Consider the following 18209-nt stretch of genomic DNA (forward strand, 5'->3'; position numbering starts at 1 on the left):
ATGAGGACGCGTCGGATAAATATATTTAGGTGTATTACTCCTTCAGTTTCATGACCTTATCGTTATCTACTATCCGTGATTTTATTACGCCCGTAGTTTGCAAGATAAATCTCCTACGCTCTCATGGCCGCGCCCTCAGCAAAGACCTTTCCGTGGTGTTTGTAATGTGGTTTTTGTCGATACAATGACTGAGTCTGAGGCGGGGAGTTCTCAAGGCTCCAACACGACGAAAAACCTTGTTCTCGCGAGCTTCGGGAGACCAAGGAACCAAGGAGACGCCAACACGGCGATCAACTTCAGGATTTATCAAGCGTGATGTATCAATTCGGGATAACGGCTTCAGGACGTATTATCGGTTCGTAGTAGCCAGATTTGTGTTTGTCAAGAATAACTATGTAAGTTATTGCAGTGATGCCTTTTGACTTTCGCTTCCGAAATAGACAGATGCAAATCGAATGCTGCTATTTGGCGGCGTCGTTCCAGTCAAACATAATTGGCAAGTGGCAAGGTTGTCGGATGGATGCCAGAAGGGGTGGTTTCCAAGTCATGATATTATTTATTCCAGATAGTTTGTGGGGAAGTGGGAAAGTTCGTCAACAGTGGTTTCATTCAGTATCGTACTTGAGGAGCAATGGTAAAACTTACCGAAAGTTTGGATATGGGTCACGAGGCTTTTGATAGCGTGTTGATTGCTCAGAGACTCGCCAGCCACCCTAGAATCAATCCACTCACAAAAAGAGCATCGTGAATGAGGCCTTTAGGCATGCGTAAAAATGTGGAGTCGGCGGAAATGATCTGCCGCAGTATTCCAGGGTTGGGGATGACAATGAGTTGATGCTGAATCTTTCAAGGATCGTTTTTGTTCATGACATAGGAGAGATCTAGATGGCGGGCTCACTTTAACTGACAGTTGCCTTATGTGCAAAAAAGTTCAGTACGGACCGCCGCCAGACAAGGATTGAATGGCATGTCAGAAAGTGTTCATGACACCGTCGATCACCGTCGCCGCCGACCGCAGTTTTAGCTGGTCTTCGAAGGGAAAAACTAGTAAGGACTCTCATCCAGTAAGAATGAAGTATACATACGATTATCCAGATAGTCCAATAGACACCTTGTAAGTAAGCGTCTGAAAACTGGCACGTACTTAGATGGGAATTTGACTCAAAGAGTTGGGAAGCGGTAGCGACTGCCTCGTTCGGGCGAAGGAACGTGGATAAAGCGGAGATTCCGGTGGGGGAGGGGGATAGATAGACCTTTTTCAACGGTGTCTATATGTGAAGATCTTGGGACTCCTCGGCATCATGTACGGTGTGCGAAAACTTGCTACAACCCAGTTTTTGATGCACCGACAGAGACGTAAGCGATTTTTGGTAAACGTTTGAGCGTGAAAGGTCCCGCTCCCGCGCTGGATACGCCTTGAAGTTCAAAAAAGGTCAATCGATTGGTACTTCATCACCAGCTGTAAATAGACGATGTCGCATTGTTACAACGAGGACGGCGAACGTTGCCATTCTGCCACGAAACGCGTGTTGATCTTGATCTCCGTGAACCTGAATATCTGATGTCAATGTCAATATCTCAAAACCTGAACCAACAAGTAATGAACATAGCTGATATCGAAACGAAAAGTTTGAAAGGCCTTCATCAAAAAATTCAAAGGTTAATATGTCCCCGTGGACAATCTTTGCAGTTCCTTCGAAAACCGTCATTCGAAGGCCTGAAAATCAGCATGTTTTGGGAACATCTTTGAGCGAGATGTGGTAACTTGGATCCAGCAGTGGCAAGAGTGTCTCAATTTTGGGAGTCAGCGGTGGACGTAAAGATTTGGATCGAGATTATTTTAGGACGTCGAGCCACAACAGCGTATTAGTATCCCAAAAGACTGCGAAGAGGTCAGGGGCAACTCGAAAGTCACAGGAAGACGGGACGTACAGGTTGAACAATATAAAATAAAGAATTGCCTTGTGAATATCGGGAAGGGATATTTTGGGGATATTCCTCGAGTTTGTGCGAGCTTTCGATTCTCGAATACCCCTTCGACGACAGAGAGTATTTACGCAAGGCGAGGGAATCCAGCCTGGTGACGAATGCTTGCGCACGTAGTACGGAACCTTCAGGAAGATAATTCGCATAAAGTGGAGGCCGCGATAATTGCTACAGTTATGTGGTGACTCGCAGCCTGTTGAAGGAACTTCTTAGTAATCGTTGCCAAGTCCGGGAGTTATATCACTTGCAAACGCCATATGCGCGGGATGTGGAAGTTCCGGGAGGAACTTCAGCGAAAGATGGGCGTTAAAAAATTCTTGTAGAAATGTATCGAACTTGGTCACGATGGCTACGACTGGTACTATGGGAAAACGTCACGTTTGAAGAGGGTGATTAATCTCTGAAAAAAATAACTCCTGGTAGTCGAGTTGATACTACAACTTGTTGGGGAAAGGCAACCTCGGTCGAAGTCGTAATACCAAACCCGGGTCTTGCCTTGGTAGTACCATCCGATTGGAATTTTCGATGGACACGGAGACCTATGCTTCCTAGAAAATGTAAAATTGCGATGAAAACGTTAACGAAAAAGAGTGAAAGACGTACAGCTCACGAGGCAGCTCTTAGAGGCATATGTTTCCTAAACAATGCAAAGGGCGATAATAAATGGGGACGAAAAAGACCAAACGACGTACACGGTACAGGTCACATAACTCTCCAGAGAACAGCTCAGCTCCCTAGCGCAAGAAATCCATGGATAATTATGTACACTATCGACAAACAAGTAGTCGAGATGCAATGTGATGAGGTCAGGAATGGGTATGGTATCGAAAACGAACGGAAGGGATGCTCGAGGAAAGTCTGCACAAGCGAATGATGATACAACAGAAGCGACAGAATAGTAAGTAGAGACGACGAAGAGCGATGAGATACGGACAAATGTACAAGATGAAAGACGGAAGAAAGAGGGATTATTAAAAGGGGATAGTAGGTAGGCTGATGATGATGTGACAACACGACCAGAACGGGTGGAATTAAATAGAAATGTGTCAGTGAGCATGTACAGGTGAAGAAGATGGAAGATGGACGGGCGGCAATTAGTTGGTTTGGTAGGATCAGGATTGTTATTGTGGACGGAAAGAATCGATGGATGAAACCCAAAAGAAAAAGGAAAAAAAGGGAGCAAATTCAAAAAAGTTCACGGGCGAGCGCGTCTTCACAGATTACCACCCCTTAAAGTGATAATCGTCCGCCCAACTCTTATTCCTCGCCATCGCCAACCGTCTCCTCTCCTCCCTCTCCTCCGCCTCTCCCCCACTCCCCCTCCTCTCCCTATCAGAAGGCTGTGTTGTGTCCGCACCAGACGGACCAGCTGCCCCATTCCCATTTCCAGCAGCCTCCCCTTTAGCCCTCAGCTGAACCATACTAGGTGTAGTCGTCAACGGCTTCAAACCCCCCAGCACATTACCCCTACTACCCCCATTCGTACTCGCCCGATACCCCACAAGGTTGACCTTGCTAACTTGTCGTTCCCACAACAAATTCCGCCTCAAACTCTCCGACATCTCCGTCTGGAGCATCTGACGGCGGGTGGTACGCGGGGTGGAAGGCGCAGCGGGGGGAGGGAGGTTGTACGGGTGTCCAACGGGGATAGGCGTCGGCGTGGGGGGTTGTTCCTCAGGGTACGGACGTCGATCAGATACTTGCCGACGAAGTTGACCGTATGCTGTAGAAGGACCAGGTTGGGGACCACCATTAAGCCAAGGCGGGACGTCGTTATCATCCAAAGTCGTAAGCCTACCACCCATGGACCTTTGCTTTCCATGCGTGACGATGCCCCTCCGCTGCGCGAGGGCCTTCAACCGCTCCTGCGCTATGCTCTTAGACACTTGTATACCCGCATTCGCCTCATCCTCGCTCCCGCTATCGTCTTCGAGCTCTTGGCCTTGAGGACGTCCTTTGGGCCTGTACCCACCATTGGCGTTCCCGTTGCCATTCACAACTGGGCCCACAGTCGGCATAGCAGCCAAAGCCACACCCTTCCCATACACGCTCCCCACCTGTACCTGGGACGAAATAGGCAGCGCAGCAGCGCTCTTGCTCACTTTAATCCCACCAGGTGCACGAGCCGGCCCAGAAGGCGCATTCGACGACGGTCCAGCCTTTTGCTGCTGTTGCCCTTGACCCTGCTGCTGCTGCCCAACACGTATCTCCCCAGAACTATATCCCCTCCTATACGGATGATTCACCGGGAAAATCTCCAACGGCGGATTCAAAAGCTGCGTCAACAGCCCCGCGCTCCTCGTCCTCGACGGTCCGCCCCTCTCAATGTTCTGGAAAGAAGCCACAGGCAACTTTGCAAACATATCCCGCTGCCTCTGCGCTTCAGCCGCAGCTTTCTCCATTATAGCTTGCGTGTTCGCTTGCGCCTGAGCACGGTGGATTTGGGCGCGTGAGATGGGTTTGGTATTGCGTGTGTTGGTCTGGTTAGATACCGTTTTTTGGATTGGGGCGAGGCGGTGGACGATGGGTGGTGCTACTGGGGCAGGGGGAGGAGGAGGAGGGGGATGTGCTACGGGCTTCACATCGACTTGATGTCCATTCTGTAGGTAAAAAAAAATCAGCTACCTAATAAAAAGAAGAGAAAAAAAGCACGAACCTCATCACCACTCATCTCCTCACTAGACCACGACCCATCCTCATCCTCATCCGAATCAGTCTCATAGTCCGACTCGCTAGTAGCAAGCACGATAGTTCTTCGCTGTTGTTGGGGAAGTAAAGGCGCCGCGAGCTGCTGAGGCAGCAAAGGCGCCCCCATCCTTGCAAGCTGTTGAGCAGCCAGTGCCAGATTAGCGGCAACAGCCGCTGCCGTAGCCACTTCCCTCTCCTTCTGCTTCAACCTAAAGTCGTCGATCTCCTTCTGGTGTGCCTTGTCTCCCTCTCGCTCTTTACCCTTGCCTTTCCAAGCAGCTGTCGCCCCCTGTGCCAACTCATAAGCACCCCCCATCCCAACCAATCCAGACACATCAGACCCGCTCCCAGCGCTCTTCGATCCGTTATCAGAGTTCGAGCCGATGTTGAACAGCGCCGATCTCTTTTCTCTTTCCCTCTCTCTTTCTCCCTCCCGTTCTCGTTGTTGAACCATCTCCATCTCCTTCATCTTGGCCAAATACTCCCTCTCAGCTCTAACATTCAACGCTTCCCTCTCCTCCTCCCCTTGTTCCCCAACATCAACACGACTCTCCTTCCTACTCAACCCCTTCCCCCCAAGCTTCCCCCTCGAAACCAACTTCCCTGCCACCCCTCCAACTTTCTTCGTCATCCCCATACCCAACGCCAACACACCACCACCAGCATCCCTACTCCTACTCCTACTCTTAGTAGAAACACCCGAAACGGAGAGCGATGGTCTACTCCGACTTCGACTCGTACCACCACCGCTGCTACTTGCGCAGCGGGTGATGGCGGTGGCTGGAGCGGGTTGAAGGGCACGAGCACGGGTTGTTGTTGTTGTTGTCGTGGTAGTAGCAGTGCTGGTGGCGGTGGTGGGTGAGCGTAAATGGGAATGGGACCAGGGCTCGGGTGATTGGGAATGTGGATTGCTCGATGTGGATTTAGGTGAGGATTTGGCTGGCAAAGGTGAAGCGGAGGGCGAAGCACAATCATCCCTCGACGAAGTAACCCCAATGCCTCCTTGTGGCGGCTCCTCCTGATCAACGACCTTGGTACCGTGATGCTCATCGCCATCAACCTCACTAGTACTCGCACTAGTAACCCCCGTCGTACCCGTCACCACCGACACAGTCGAAGAAGCGTGTGAGCTCGTCGAAGACGTCGAATTATATTTCTGGTGATGTTGATACGATTTGCTGTTGTCCTTGTCTTTGACGTGTAGTTCAACCGCGTTGCGTATCCGAGCCTCAACATCATCTTTCCCTCCATCCACCTTCACTCGAACCTCACCACCACCACCACCACCTACCGCCCTCAGAGGCGTCCCCGCCCGTCCAGGCAAAGCAAGATACTGCGCACTCGCCCTCCTCTCCCCCGCACCCCCTCCCGCACCTAAAAGCACAGGAGCAGGCGTAGCAGGCGGCGTAGGATGCGGCGTCGGGTTCGGCGTCGGATTCACAACGACTAGCGTTGGTGGGGGCGGCGTGCGTGGGGTTGGGGTTTGGATTGATGTTGATGTGGAGGGTAAGAATAAGGGGATGGCTGATGTTGAGGAAGGCAAGGATACCAAGGCCATAGCCGGCAGAATTGAGGGGGGTGCCTGTGCAGAGGCAAATTGCAATTGCATCGAAAGAACTTCTCCAGGATGCGCGTGCGCATAAACATCTGATAACGACGGGGACGGAGGGCCAGCGTACACACTCTGCCCAGGACTAGTGTCATGCACATAAGAGGGCGTTGTTGCTGACGAGGGAACCGTCGTCGATGAATCTGCAACCGTCCCAGAAGACACATAACCACCCTTAACATCCTCCATAGCAGGCGTCGGTAACGACTCGGCAGCAAGAATAACTGCCTCCCTCGTCGTCGTCGGTTCTGGGAGAGGAAGGAGGGGTAGAATGGAAAGGTTGTACCTGACCCAGCGGGGTTCAGATTCTGTAGGGTTGGTAGCGGGCGTAGTACCCATATTGGCAGCGGGCAGAGTACCACTGGGCGATATCGAAAACCTCGCAATCCTGCTCCCGGGTAACATATCATATATGATCTTTCCAACGGTCATGGAAGTTCCTTGGTTAACGGAGCCGGATCTCCGTATTGAAGACGGCTTTCGGGTGAGCGGGATGGACGGGTACATGGGTATAGGTGGCAGGGCTGAGAATGAGATATCAAGTCAGCATCAATAATGGAGTGAGCACGAAAAGAAGAAACTTACATGCCCTCTCATCCAAATCCAAACTCGGTGTAAGCGGACGATAATCTCCATTTCCATCTCTCTCGACGGGGTGCTTCTTCTCTGATGGCAACATCAATTCGCGATACCAAAGCCTCCAAGAGATGTTCTCGAGTCGTCGCCCGTCTTTGAGTGATTCTTTGCATTTGGTGAATACTGTGTGGGGTGTGTTAGAGATTTGAAGTTGAGAATTACAGGGGAAGGGGAGGGGAAAAAATGGAAAGAGAGGGAAAGAGAAAAGAAAAAGCAACTCACGCGTCCACAAGCCAGACAGTGCCTCGCTCCCTTCAAGCTCCCTAACAGCGTCCGCCGTAACAGAAAGAACGGGTGCTGGAAAAGCGACGAGCATAGTAACGCAAGCAACGGATGGATGATGCAGATGATATGATATCGTCCGAGTTACTGTGTGGCAGAGAACCCAACGCGAGTATCAACCCCAGAAGCCAAAGAAAAAAAAAAGCGAAGAGAGTGCGAGGAAAAAAGAAACGCCTGAAAGTGGACACAACCCCGCCGCTCTTTCGGCCCGAGCATGTGTATACATAGATGTTGCCATCAGGTTCAGTTCAACCTGAACCGGGTCACTTGACTCTCATCGTCACTTGATTCTCAGCAGCTCCTTGCAGTAACCTCGCATATCGCGCTCATCGATATCGTACGACCTCTTGACCATCTCTCGTACGTACAGCCTTCCCCATGCCTCCCCTGATCCGTACGCGTTACTCATGCTAGTCAACGGCGTCTAATTTAACCTGTCACCCGTCTCAATTCAAGTTACCATTTCTCCGACGTGGGCGCACATTGCGGGGAAGTGTGGGGGGAATGAATGCCCTTAAGCTTGCTCACCTCACAATCCGTGATCTTGCAAGTAAGAATTGCCTCCGTGCCAAGTTTCAACTTCCTCCGCACACACATTCCCCCAAAAATTCAGTCACAAGGCAAAGTGCTGTGCTCGAACGTTGACAGTGCACATAGATGGCGATGATGGCGGCCGTTATTGCGACATCAGTGAATAAAATGAGCTATGGATGGATTGGTGTGCCTAATATTTTTAATACTTACTACATACGTGCAAAGTCAGGCCAGGCCGACGATCGCATGTTGTTGGCCTTGCGGGTTCAAGTTGGCTTGCTTGAGCCTTGAGATTATTGGTTGCGGCTGGCACACTAAACCTGTGTGTTCAATAAATAATCGAAAACGCGGGGGTACACCTGTACCCCAGACCTGAAAGGAGCAACGGGTGTACGTACCTCAACAACCAGTAGTACACCGCAAACCTGGATTGGATCCGTCCCGAGTATCGATCACCCCTCCATGTTTCCACTTTTGTACTGGTTCAACTCGCATCTCTTGGAGGTGGACCTTGAATTCAGTCACCAGTGGGCATGATTGGGCCTTGTAGGATATTTAGCGGACCTATGTCGTAGTAAACCTCAAAGTAGAGCAACTCTTGAGTCAACTTCAACATGGGTTTTTTTGTGAGCTTGTCACGTGAAGTTTCGCACCTCATCTGCCAAACTCGCGATGATAATGCGTGGGTATTCAAATATTCATGTCTGGCGCGGCGCTAGGTCAGCGGGTCAAGATCTACGAGCTCTACCAAACCTCTTGGTATGTCCGAGTCGTCGAACCTGGCAAACGGAAACATATATCCTAGGAGGATTTTATGATGCTGAGTTTTGCGTACCAACTTGAACTGGTGATACTTGGTTGATAATTGACTTACGCATCCAGCCTAGCACATGAATTGTCCCGTGCTATCGGGAGGATTCAAACCTTCTAAACTACTCACCAACGTGACTTACGATACTAGGAATTTACAACCAATCCCGAAATTCATGATCATAGCCGTACACCTCCCTTGAACTTAGTTGAGGCGTTTCGTTACTCAAATCAAGCACTCCAACCGAATGGGATATATCGGGAGTGACCCCCATGGTGACCGGTGAGCATTTTGGTGATGGTTAAGGTGTGGAGACTACTTACCAGCGTGACTGGTTGACTTACGATAGTTGGAATTTAGAAATTCATGATCATACTGGTACACTCGGGCCGTGTCGTTAGCACTCCAACCGAATGCGACATATCGGGAGGGACCCCACGGTGACCGGTGAGCGCTGAGCGCCAATCCGAAATCGACAGTACAAGTTACAGCCGTTCCCAAAAATGCAAGATACGCACACTGCCCTCCAGACCATCCCTTTCCTCACTCCTCCCCTCGGACTCAAACCAAGCACTCCAACCGTATGGGACATATTGGGAGAGACCCCATGGTGAGCGCCAATCCGAAATCGACCAAGTAGTACAAGGTAAGTTACAACCATTCCCAAAAAAAATGCAAAATACACACACCCTCCAAACCAGAACGTCCCTTTCCTCCCTCACAAAGACTGAGGCACGATGCGGAGAACCCCCAAATTGCGTACACACGTGCGTTGAATACTAGTAGGCGGTCACGGAGGCGCGAACTCGTGCGTCGGGGTAAAACTATTCAGAAACCCCCGTTTCTGGCATAACCTTATCCAGAAACCCTGTATAGTATAGTCGAACAAACTCTCCCCGAAATTTTGATGGGTTCGCCGGCCACGGCGTCATGTGATGCCACACGCTCTGTGAGTCAGATGCTGCTCAACCAGCCTCCTCAACCCACTCTACCTCACTCTACGTGAAAAATGCTTCGTGCTAACTCCCAGTACGTGTCTTCATCACTATCATCCTCCCATCTACTCACTGGCTGCCGTAGGTATAACAAACCCGAACGAACGGCGGACAAGTAGGAATTCATCGTTTGGGGTTGAAGCGCGCGAGGTCTCAGACTTTCAACCTACTCGACAATGACCCTGGCACGTATTTCCCGGGCTCGTCAAGCAAATCAGGATGAATTCGGGCGAAATCAATGAAGGAACGCTGGCCTGTGGAATCGCTTTTTGTCGTCTTGCTCGCTGGAGCCTCAAGGTCCGGTGTGGGTGCGTTCCTAATCCAAGTTTTTGCCTGAAACAGAACGAGGGAGGCTAGTTGTTGTGATGGAGTGTCCACGCGTGTCAGTATCATCCCCGCTGGCGGTTGGCCCAAGCGCTGCTGACGGATCCTGTTCTACGACGAACATGCTGAGATCAACCCGTAGTGCCGTAGGGGTGACTCTGTGGTATATTTCGTCATTACATCTATTCATCGAGGCTACTTGAACTGGTGTCCTCCAACAGCCCCTCTTCGTGCATAAACTTTATCAAATGGACTACAGTCGTAACACAAAAGAGTTTTCCATGCTAGATAGATTCATTTCCCAAGTAAGCAGCATACAACCAAGATGACCCTTTAATATTTGATCTGTATCTCTAACTACAACCACAGGAAAATCTCAACAGGCCAACAGTCACCCGAGCAGTGAACAACTAATCAAAAGCTGGTACCTCCAACGTCAACGCTAGCGGCTAATCCTTCTGGTACGGGCGCATGGCCACGAGAGGTTGGCGTACATCGTGTATTATGGAATAGTGGAGACGGGCTTTCAGCGTCTGGGCTGTTGGCGTGAAGGGTATCTCTGGTCTCATCTACGAGGAGACGTCCGGTGTTTAGAAAATATTCCTTGAAAATGTGGGTCACCTCACTTGTCGCCTTCATCGTGTCTCTGACCCATCATTCCAAGGTTATTCGCGACTCAGTAATGTACACAGAGCACGCTGAGCAGAAGATAGTCATGGCACTCGAGTCTCGACGTTGCATATGCCTTGAAACGTTCGGGGCGTACGCTATACCGTTTTGGAGCATTGATGTGATTGTTTTGTCATCTACATGTCCCCAGGTTGTATTTTATTTTATCTATTTCTTCTCCGCATCTTCGATTCGTCGCGCACGTCGACACTCAGATTTATTGCTGCCCGTGTATCCGTTACCATAATTTAATATCATTCATCTATCAAAGATTCACTCCTCGACTGTTTGATTGAGTTGAGTCTCTGCGCCCGACAAATAGCCTTTGTCCGCCACGACAACATTTGTTATCATTGACCAATGGCGTAGCGACAGACATTTGTTCTGTCACATTCGGCTCATGTCCTCTACGATAACATGAGGGGCGAGGTAACAGTGGACAATTGGAGTGAATTCGCTGTAGCGTTGACTTGGCGTTGACTAATAGCCGCGGCCGGCGACCATCACCGGTCATCGAGAACTCAATTTGACCATATGCCAGGGGTTTCTCGAAACCCCCTCGGAAACCCCGGGTTTCTACCAGAAAGGGGGGTTTCTGAATAGTTTTACCCCGTGCGTCGTGGTCGTGGCGCTAACGGAATGCGTTGAGGCACATTTGAAGTAACGGAGCCTAATTGATTTCAGGGAGTGCACACGACCTTCAGTGCACGCGCCGTAATTTATGACTGTGGTGTCTTGAAGCAAAGCACGATAGGAATTGGAGTGCGCGGACTAGGAGCATCAGATTCCTTACAGGCTTTAACTTAGGCAAGGCTTAGGCCTCGGCCCCGTGGTTGACGCTGACGCACGTGGGTTAGGATGCGATGACGGGTCCCTCTTCGAAGCGCATGACGGAATGCGTCTCGGAGGCGCAAGCATGACGGATTTTTTTTTTTCGAGGGTTGCGCACGAACCTCTCGCAATTCATGAGATGTTATTATTACAACAATCGAATTTTCATGCGTGAGGTGTTTTGAGGGAACGCTGGTATGATCGTGCTTTGACAGTTTTGGAAGAATGTCAGGCAGGAACTTTTGAGCTCTTGAGCTCGAGGTAGGGGCATGACCGCAACGAACAACCCCCCAAAACAGAGGCCTGGGGGTGCATGCCGCACACTGCATTCACACGAATTGCTCGGAGGCGCCGTTATGGATCCATAAGCGCTGGCAAATAGACCACCACTACTTGGTGAGACAACACCGTAAACAGGACACTCATAACGCTCTACAACCTCCTCTGACCGAGAATTCTCCGCAGGTTCCGCGGGTTATCATCCTCAACCTACAAGCACGTTCACGATTGAGTGCCGGGGCTATATGCATGCGCCAAGTCACATTTTGATTCACGGACGCAGTTGTGGGTGACGTGCTTTTACACTTGGAAGTTGGAACCTTGATGTGTGTAGGAGTGAGTACTTACACGCACTTTCAACATTATGACTGACCCGAATTGACACAAAAAAGAAAGGGTACGGTACTCGGATTTGGTTACAGAGACCGCAGCGAGGTTCGTCAAGGAACACTAAACTTACTGATCCATAGGCCGTCCTCGGACAAGTATAGTCCTCCCCTCTCCGGTGTATTCCACTCCAGAGAAAATCTACTGCGGACTGCGGTTTTTACGAAATTCGAAGGGAGTCTTCGTGAGTGTTCGCTTGCCGTCCCTGTTCCTCGGGATTGTCAAAGTGTACGCGACGTTCGCGCGACTTACTGCGCTGTTTTAATTTGGACATATACGCGGAAGCGGATTATAAAATGTTCTTCCGTTGTTTTCTGGCTTCGATTCGTTCTAAAAAATCCCGTTCCTCGGTTGTGGGACCGATGGTAATTATTAGGCCTTCTCAGAGAGATATCATTGACAAGGGCTCGTCGATTCATTTTATGGCCTCGGAGCCCAAGAAAAATATTATTTGACGAACGAGTCACCAGTATACCTGAAGTTGCGCGTTTCTATCGAATCCCCGGGGCATTTGTGGTTTTCAGCAACCTCCACGACATCCCTATCCGCTCATTTGTCGGCGTGGAAAGATTGAAACTGTATCCGTTCCGAGGAACGGCCTGTGTCTGTCGGCGCATGATTCTATCCGATGGTAGCAGATGGTGGCTATTTCTAACTTAAGGCAAATCATTCTTCCGTTCTCTAACATGATTCTATCATTCCAAGCTGTACAGCTGTACCCCTCACTCAACAATGGCGTGAGCGCGATGGCGCCTCTTCTGAGAGAGAAATGAGAATTCCTTTATAGATTTGATTGTGAATTGTCCTTTTGTTTCTCCCTTTCTAAAATACATTACATCCTGGTGTTCTCTACTACGCCATCACTTCTTTCTTTTTCCAGCGCTTTTCAGATTAACACACTAAAGTTCCCATTTTTTTTCTCATTGTAATCAAATTGTAATTTGTGCATCGGAGCAGGGAAAAGCGGCGGAAAGCCTCTTCGCTCAGTAACATGTCAGGTGCGTCAGAGATATTGGTATGCCCGAGTTTTTAATTATACTCTGAGGACACACGTCTAGTGCGCATATCTGCTCTCGTCCCAGGTAGGGTTGGGGCCTGGGAGGAAGACAATTAAGTCAGGGCAATTGGCGTCTAATCATTATTCATAGTATCACTGCTCCAGCGGCCCTGTATTAATTTTATAGTTCCAACTGGTATTCACAACCCAAGCGCGTCTGAAAGTGGAAACCTTTGGCGGACCGTCATGCGCGTGTGAGAGGGACAACGCCTTGCAGAAGCAACGTTGTAAGTACGCACAAAGATAACAAGACGCACCTGTCTCCCATGCTATCGTTATCAAGACCTGAGCTGGATCCGGACTCGTGCTCGTCATGATTAGCCCATCATTTTAATATTCTCCCGTCCTTTGTCAAGCTGAATATATATCGCAATGTATTTTCATTCCTTTTTCTGATCTTTACCCAGAAGAGCCTTGAACTTATTCACCGCGCAGGCAATCGTGAGCAATAACAAATGATCATGCTTTCTGGGATAAAAATACGAGGTAAGTAATCTCTTTGGGTCTTTGATTCATTATCGTAGAGCTGGACGCTGAAGAAAGTCACGGCTATTGCGCGTGTTGTCCCCCTCACCTGCTCCGGCGGCGAATTCTCTGCCTTTTTCGGTAGTAAACCAAACCGACTCACCACCCTGAGGATATTCAAACCCGCCCGCTGTCATCCAGATGTTATCTGAAATTCGGAGACTCATCATCGTATCTCAATCTTATCACCCGTCATCGACATCGCCAAGTTAATCACAACTCCAAAACTTCAGAAAAAGAAAGATAAATTTGCCATTGATATTCGCATACCAATTAGGCGCGCACGTGAACGGAGCACCATATCGATTGACATGGAGATCTTATCACGGATGCCCGCGGGCGGTCCGATGACCCACCTTGTCACTATGAAATGAATGTCGCATCATAAATTCTAGAGTTCCATATGAAGGCCGTCTGTGGACAAAACTGTTTTTTTTTGAGAGGAACCCAATTTTCAAGGAATATTGTTGACAAAAGTCAATGATTGTTAACAATCTTTGACAATCTTCAGCTTTTGTCAAAGATTTTCAACATTTTTGAACAATTGTCAATGAAGTTACGTTTTTTTTTGGTAACAATTGTTGACAATCTATAACTATCTTTCAACTTCAACAATGTCCAAGTTTCTTCCACTTTCTTGCATAAAATTGACAAATGTCAACAATCTTTGCTTTCTCTTACTTTTTCTGACTTTCTCCAACTTTCTCTGACTTTTTCTGACTTTCTCTGGCTTTTTTTACTTTCTTTGCAACTTGCATCTATAAAGGAATAATGAATGATCTTCAACAATCTTTGATATTGTATTTGACAGATTTCTACATTTGATATATTCTCTCTCCAGATCTTGTCAATGATTGTTGAATAACTTCAACTTGGTGCCTGCCCAGTACCAGGACTGGCATCAGCATATCCATGATCAGGGAGGTGTTGTCGTTCCTGTGACTTCAAGGCTATTTTGAGCCATGACAGAGGACCCCTGAAAGTCGTGCAAAATGTTGGATACCAAAAACACTGTCTGTTGAAACAACAGTGTACCGCTGGGGTGGTCAGACATCTGTCTCTTTTTGGCAACCAGTCTTCTGTGCTCCAAGATTCATTTCATACTTATCACCAGAGGGCTTGAGTGGTCTTTGCAATGTTGTGGAACCAAGAGGGTCAACCCCACTTATGATGGTCAACCTCCCTTAACACCTTGGATCCAGGCTAGTTCCATCCCACCTTTCATTCAATATATTCCTGCCTTTGCATGCATCCCAGTAAGGTTGGCCAGCCTTAATCCATGCTGGCATCCAACTTGGCCTTGATGACTCTGTGCATGGTGAACAAGTTGCTGTTTACTGTGGATGTCTCAATTGAGAGCACACTCTCAATCAGCCTCTCAAAAACACTGCAAGAAGGGATACCTAGTGTTTAAAGGTTCAGTTCAGTCCGGTTTTTTGCCCTGAAAACGCGCAACCGTGGACCGCAACCGGTCCAGGACCGACCCAGATATTGAGGGAACCGAACCGAACCACCTAGGACTGGTCTTTTGCAGTCCATGATACCGGTTCAGACCGATCCAGACCAGTTTTTTTGCGTATAATTTATTATACCAATATAAACCATTTGTATCTCAACCATTATTACTCTGAAAAATAAACGGGTTATATAAAATAGTAAAGCATATAAATACCCGTCATTCTACCAATTTTCAAGAGATTTAATGAAGATTTGACATAGCTATGACTGAAACTGAATTACATCTCCTAGAGACTCAGGTAAAATATGGATTTGGTTATATCTTTCTCAATTCTTAACCATTTTTGATGAAACAAAAACCCAATAAAAGGCAATAAACGTGGTTACAAGGCTATGTAACGCATGTGACCGTTTAACCGGTTGCAACCGATTAAAACCGGTCTTTGAACAGTTTTAAAAGATTTTTGAAATGAGGCAACCGGCAACCGGACCAACCCCAAATTGGGGCAACTGCAACCGAAAAAAAGACCGGTCCATGGTCCGGTTCAGTTCGGTCCACCGGTTTTTTGCAGTCCTATGGACTGAACCTTTAAACACTAGGGATACCTCACTCAATCTCTCAAAAACACTGCAAGAAGGGATACCTCACTCATAACCACCTGGCTCCCAAACCTAGAACTCATAGCGACGATGTGATGCCATAGAGGCTGGTACTTCCCTGATAACCACTGTGCTCAACCTTGTCATTGATTCAGCATAAAAGACATTGTGTTCTGCTTCAACCATCCCCCCATCCATTTTTGTATTGACTGGAGCTCTCCCATGTCGTGTGGATTTGGCTTGATTCAAGCCTGTCCAATGCATGTCAATATCAAGTCGAACATAAAAAGGAAAATGGGTTTCAAACATCTAAAAATTGTCTGCAATAGTCAAGATCATAGACATTAGGGATTGCTCCTCTCTCAATGCTATTGATGATGATGTCCCAGTGATCCTCAAGAGTCAACACAGCATTGTAAAAGACTGATGTAAAGCTCGCATGCATGCAAGGGGGTGGTGGAACATGGATCCCGAACACTGGCTGGGAGGGAGGGGGGTCTGGTGGAAGGCTGAAAAAAAATAGTGACCTGGTCTATTTTTGTTGCAGATTGCCCAAGCAACAGAATAAAAGCATCTGTTTGAGAGCCAGGCAGGTACTTATGATGTCTGCAATGGTGAAGGGAGTGTAGGCCATCAGAATGCCCATGGATGCCGTGATGGGTTGCACATAAGTATAGAGGATGAGGTGGAGTGCAGGAACTTTCTTTTTTCCTTACAGACATTTTACTCCAATTTTACTCACCAAAATTGTGTTCAGGCCATACTCGAAGCTCCAAACGAACTCCTTATGAGAGAAAGAATTTACTACATAAAGGCTCTTGTTGACAAAAGGGGAGACAAAGCCGCTTTGTACACCATGGCTGAGCTGAACATAAATTTGTTTGAATGAGTTTTTCTATGTCACATTTTCACATGGAAATATGCTTTTGCCAGTTTGTAAAACTCACTGCTTTCTTGACATAATCTATGTTCCTCCATGCCAAGATTTGTATGCAAAGCATTTTTAACTTTGAGTTGAAGGTTTGTGAGTTTCCAGTGACTGGCAGGCTGCAGACCAGCTTTCCTAGAAGCTGGGACCATGTGACAAAAGAAAAAAATTAAAAAAACATCAGAACTCAGAAAAACATACCTTATATAGTAGCAGGGGGAGGGAGGTCAGCCAAATCCATGAAAGAAAAATAGGGAGTGTTGGTACATTTTCCATGTTCTGCCACCCCCTTGCATGCATGAGGACAAGTGATGGATCCATAACAGAAAAGAGCATAGTCATTAAGAGGTTTCCCAAGAAACTTGGGATGTACCAAACTGCAAAGGGACAGGGGAGAGGGGGGCTGTGGATAAGGCAGCACTTCAGTGTTCATGATCCAATGACAAGAGCTGAGTTGAAAAAAAGGCTTACAGGTCTCTGTTATAGCTTTTTCATCATATTTCACTGCAACACCCATGTGTCTCCTCATATTTCCGCTTGCAATGTTGGTAAGAAACACTTCCTTCTGCAATTCTCCCAGCTTGTTAGTGTTTAAAAGTCTGGTTAGGTTAGGTTATTGGGTGCCCAGGGGCTCTAACCGAGACCGAGACCAGTTAGGGTTCGTTCCCAGACCCAAAATAACCTAACTGGACTGAAGATAACTGCCCATAACCAGTTAGTTGCAGTTACTAACCAGTTAGGACCGAAAGAATAGAAAATCGATTAAAACAGCATATATTTCTCAATTTCCTGCAGTAAACATTATTACCATGCATTGCAGCTTTAAAACAAGCCCAAGAATGCTAAATTTGGTGAAGAATTGACGATTTTATGATAATATTCTTGAAAGTCTACCCTTTTCGCCAATATTTTAAAGATTTGACCATAACTCTGTCAGACTTTTAGTGTTTCTCATGCTTTTAGATGTGTTTTGAAGGGGTATAATAGGGTCGGTTGTAACTGGTTATAACTGGTTTTTTAACAGTTAGTTAACTGCAAAATAACTGGTTATTTCATTTTCAGAATTGACTAACCACTAACGCAGTCCGGTCTTTTTGCAGTTAGGTCCGGTCTGGTCTTGGTTATTTTCCAGTTAGCTGACCTAACCTTCAAACACTACAGCTTGTTAACGATTTTCATGGTCAGGCCACAGAAGCAGAAAGTGCTGGATATGCAGAACCTGCCTTCAAAAGTGCAGTCAATATTCTCCATTACAGGATACCTTGGGAATGATTTGAAGGTCAACCCCAATGTCCCAAATGTTTGAGCAATGAAATTGGGGAAATTGGGGAGAGCAAACCACGAATGGTGGAGGAAGGGCAAGGTGACTTGTCAAAAAAGCAGGAGATGAACAGCTGATACATGTTGTAGAGAGAAAGGGGAATGGTCTCATAAAATGTCTGTGCCAAGTATTGATCATGAATGGCCACAGGCCAGCATCAACATTCGCAACCGCTTTTGGCATTACTACTACTAATTAGGGGGGAAAAAACACTGAGACAATCATGAAATGCTGATAATAGAGCATACAGCCAGAATGACAAGACACAGTCTTACGCAAATGGAGATGT

At 47.7% G+C, this 18209-nt stretch overlaps 5 protein-coding genes across 5 annotated transcripts; 2 read left to right on the forward strand and 3 right to left on the reverse strand.

The window, feature by feature from the left end:
* On the forward strand, positions 1-316 carry LACBIDRAFT_296676 (uncharacterized protein; the record flags this gene model as incomplete). Its single annotated transcript, XM_001880279.1, has 2 exons — positions 1-29; positions 97-316. The coding sequence occupies 2 exons, from the start codon at positions 1-3 to the stop codon at positions 314-316; spliced, it is 249 nt and encodes an 82-aa protein (XP_001880314.1).
* A 2276-nt stretch (positions 317-2592) lies between these two features.
* Positions 2593-3043, reverse strand: LACBIDRAFT_296677 (uncharacterized protein; the record flags this gene model as incomplete). Its single annotated transcript, XM_001880512.1, has 2 exons — positions 2593-2623; positions 2679-3043. 2 exons carry the CDS (start codon positions 3041-3043, stop codon positions 2593-2595), a joined length of 396 nt encoding a protein of 131 aa, XP_001880547.1.
* A 163-nt stretch (positions 3044-3206) lies between these two features.
* LACBIDRAFT_326665 (uncharacterized protein) lies at positions 3207-7685 on the reverse strand (the record flags this gene model as incomplete). The annotated part of the gene is made up of 6 exons (XM_001880513.1): positions 3207-4586; positions 4643-6807; positions 6869-7042; positions 7142-7216; positions 7570-7588; positions 7662-7685. 6 exons carry the CDS (start codon positions 7683-7685, stop codon positions 3207-3209), a joined length of 3837 nt encoding a protein of 1278 aa, XP_001880548.1.
* Positions 7686-8435: 750 nt separating this feature from the next.
* On the forward strand, positions 8436-9721 carry LACBIDRAFT_326666 (uncharacterized protein; the record flags this gene model as incomplete). The annotated part of the gene is given in 7 exon segments (XM_001880280.1): positions 8436-8494; positions 8760-8828; positions 9077-9192; positions 9248-9313; positions 9333-9354; positions 9520-9575; positions 9627-9721. The coding sequence occupies 7 exon segments, from the start codon at positions 8436-8438 to the stop codon at positions 9719-9721; spliced, it is 483 nt and encodes a 160-aa protein (XP_001880315.1).
* A 6547-nt stretch (positions 9722-16268) lies between these two features.
* Positions 16269-16875, reverse strand: LACBIDRAFT_326667 (uncharacterized protein; the record flags this gene model as incomplete). The annotated part of the gene is made up of 4 exons (XM_001880514.1): positions 16269-16277; positions 16414-16536; positions 16619-16741; positions 16801-16875. The coding sequence occupies 4 exons, from the start codon at positions 16873-16875 to the stop codon at positions 16269-16271; spliced, it is 330 nt and encodes a 109-aa protein (XP_001880549.1).
* Between the last annotated feature and the right edge of the window lie 1334 nt (positions 16876-18209).

This window comes from Laccaria bicolor, genomic scaffold (genome assembly GCF_000143565.1).
Source record: "Laccaria bicolor S238N-H82 LACBIscaffold_10 genomic scaffold, whole genome shotgun sequence".
Lineage (NCBI taxonomy): Eukaryota > Fungi > Basidiomycota > Agaricomycetes > Agaricales > Hydnangiaceae > Laccaria > Laccaria bicolor.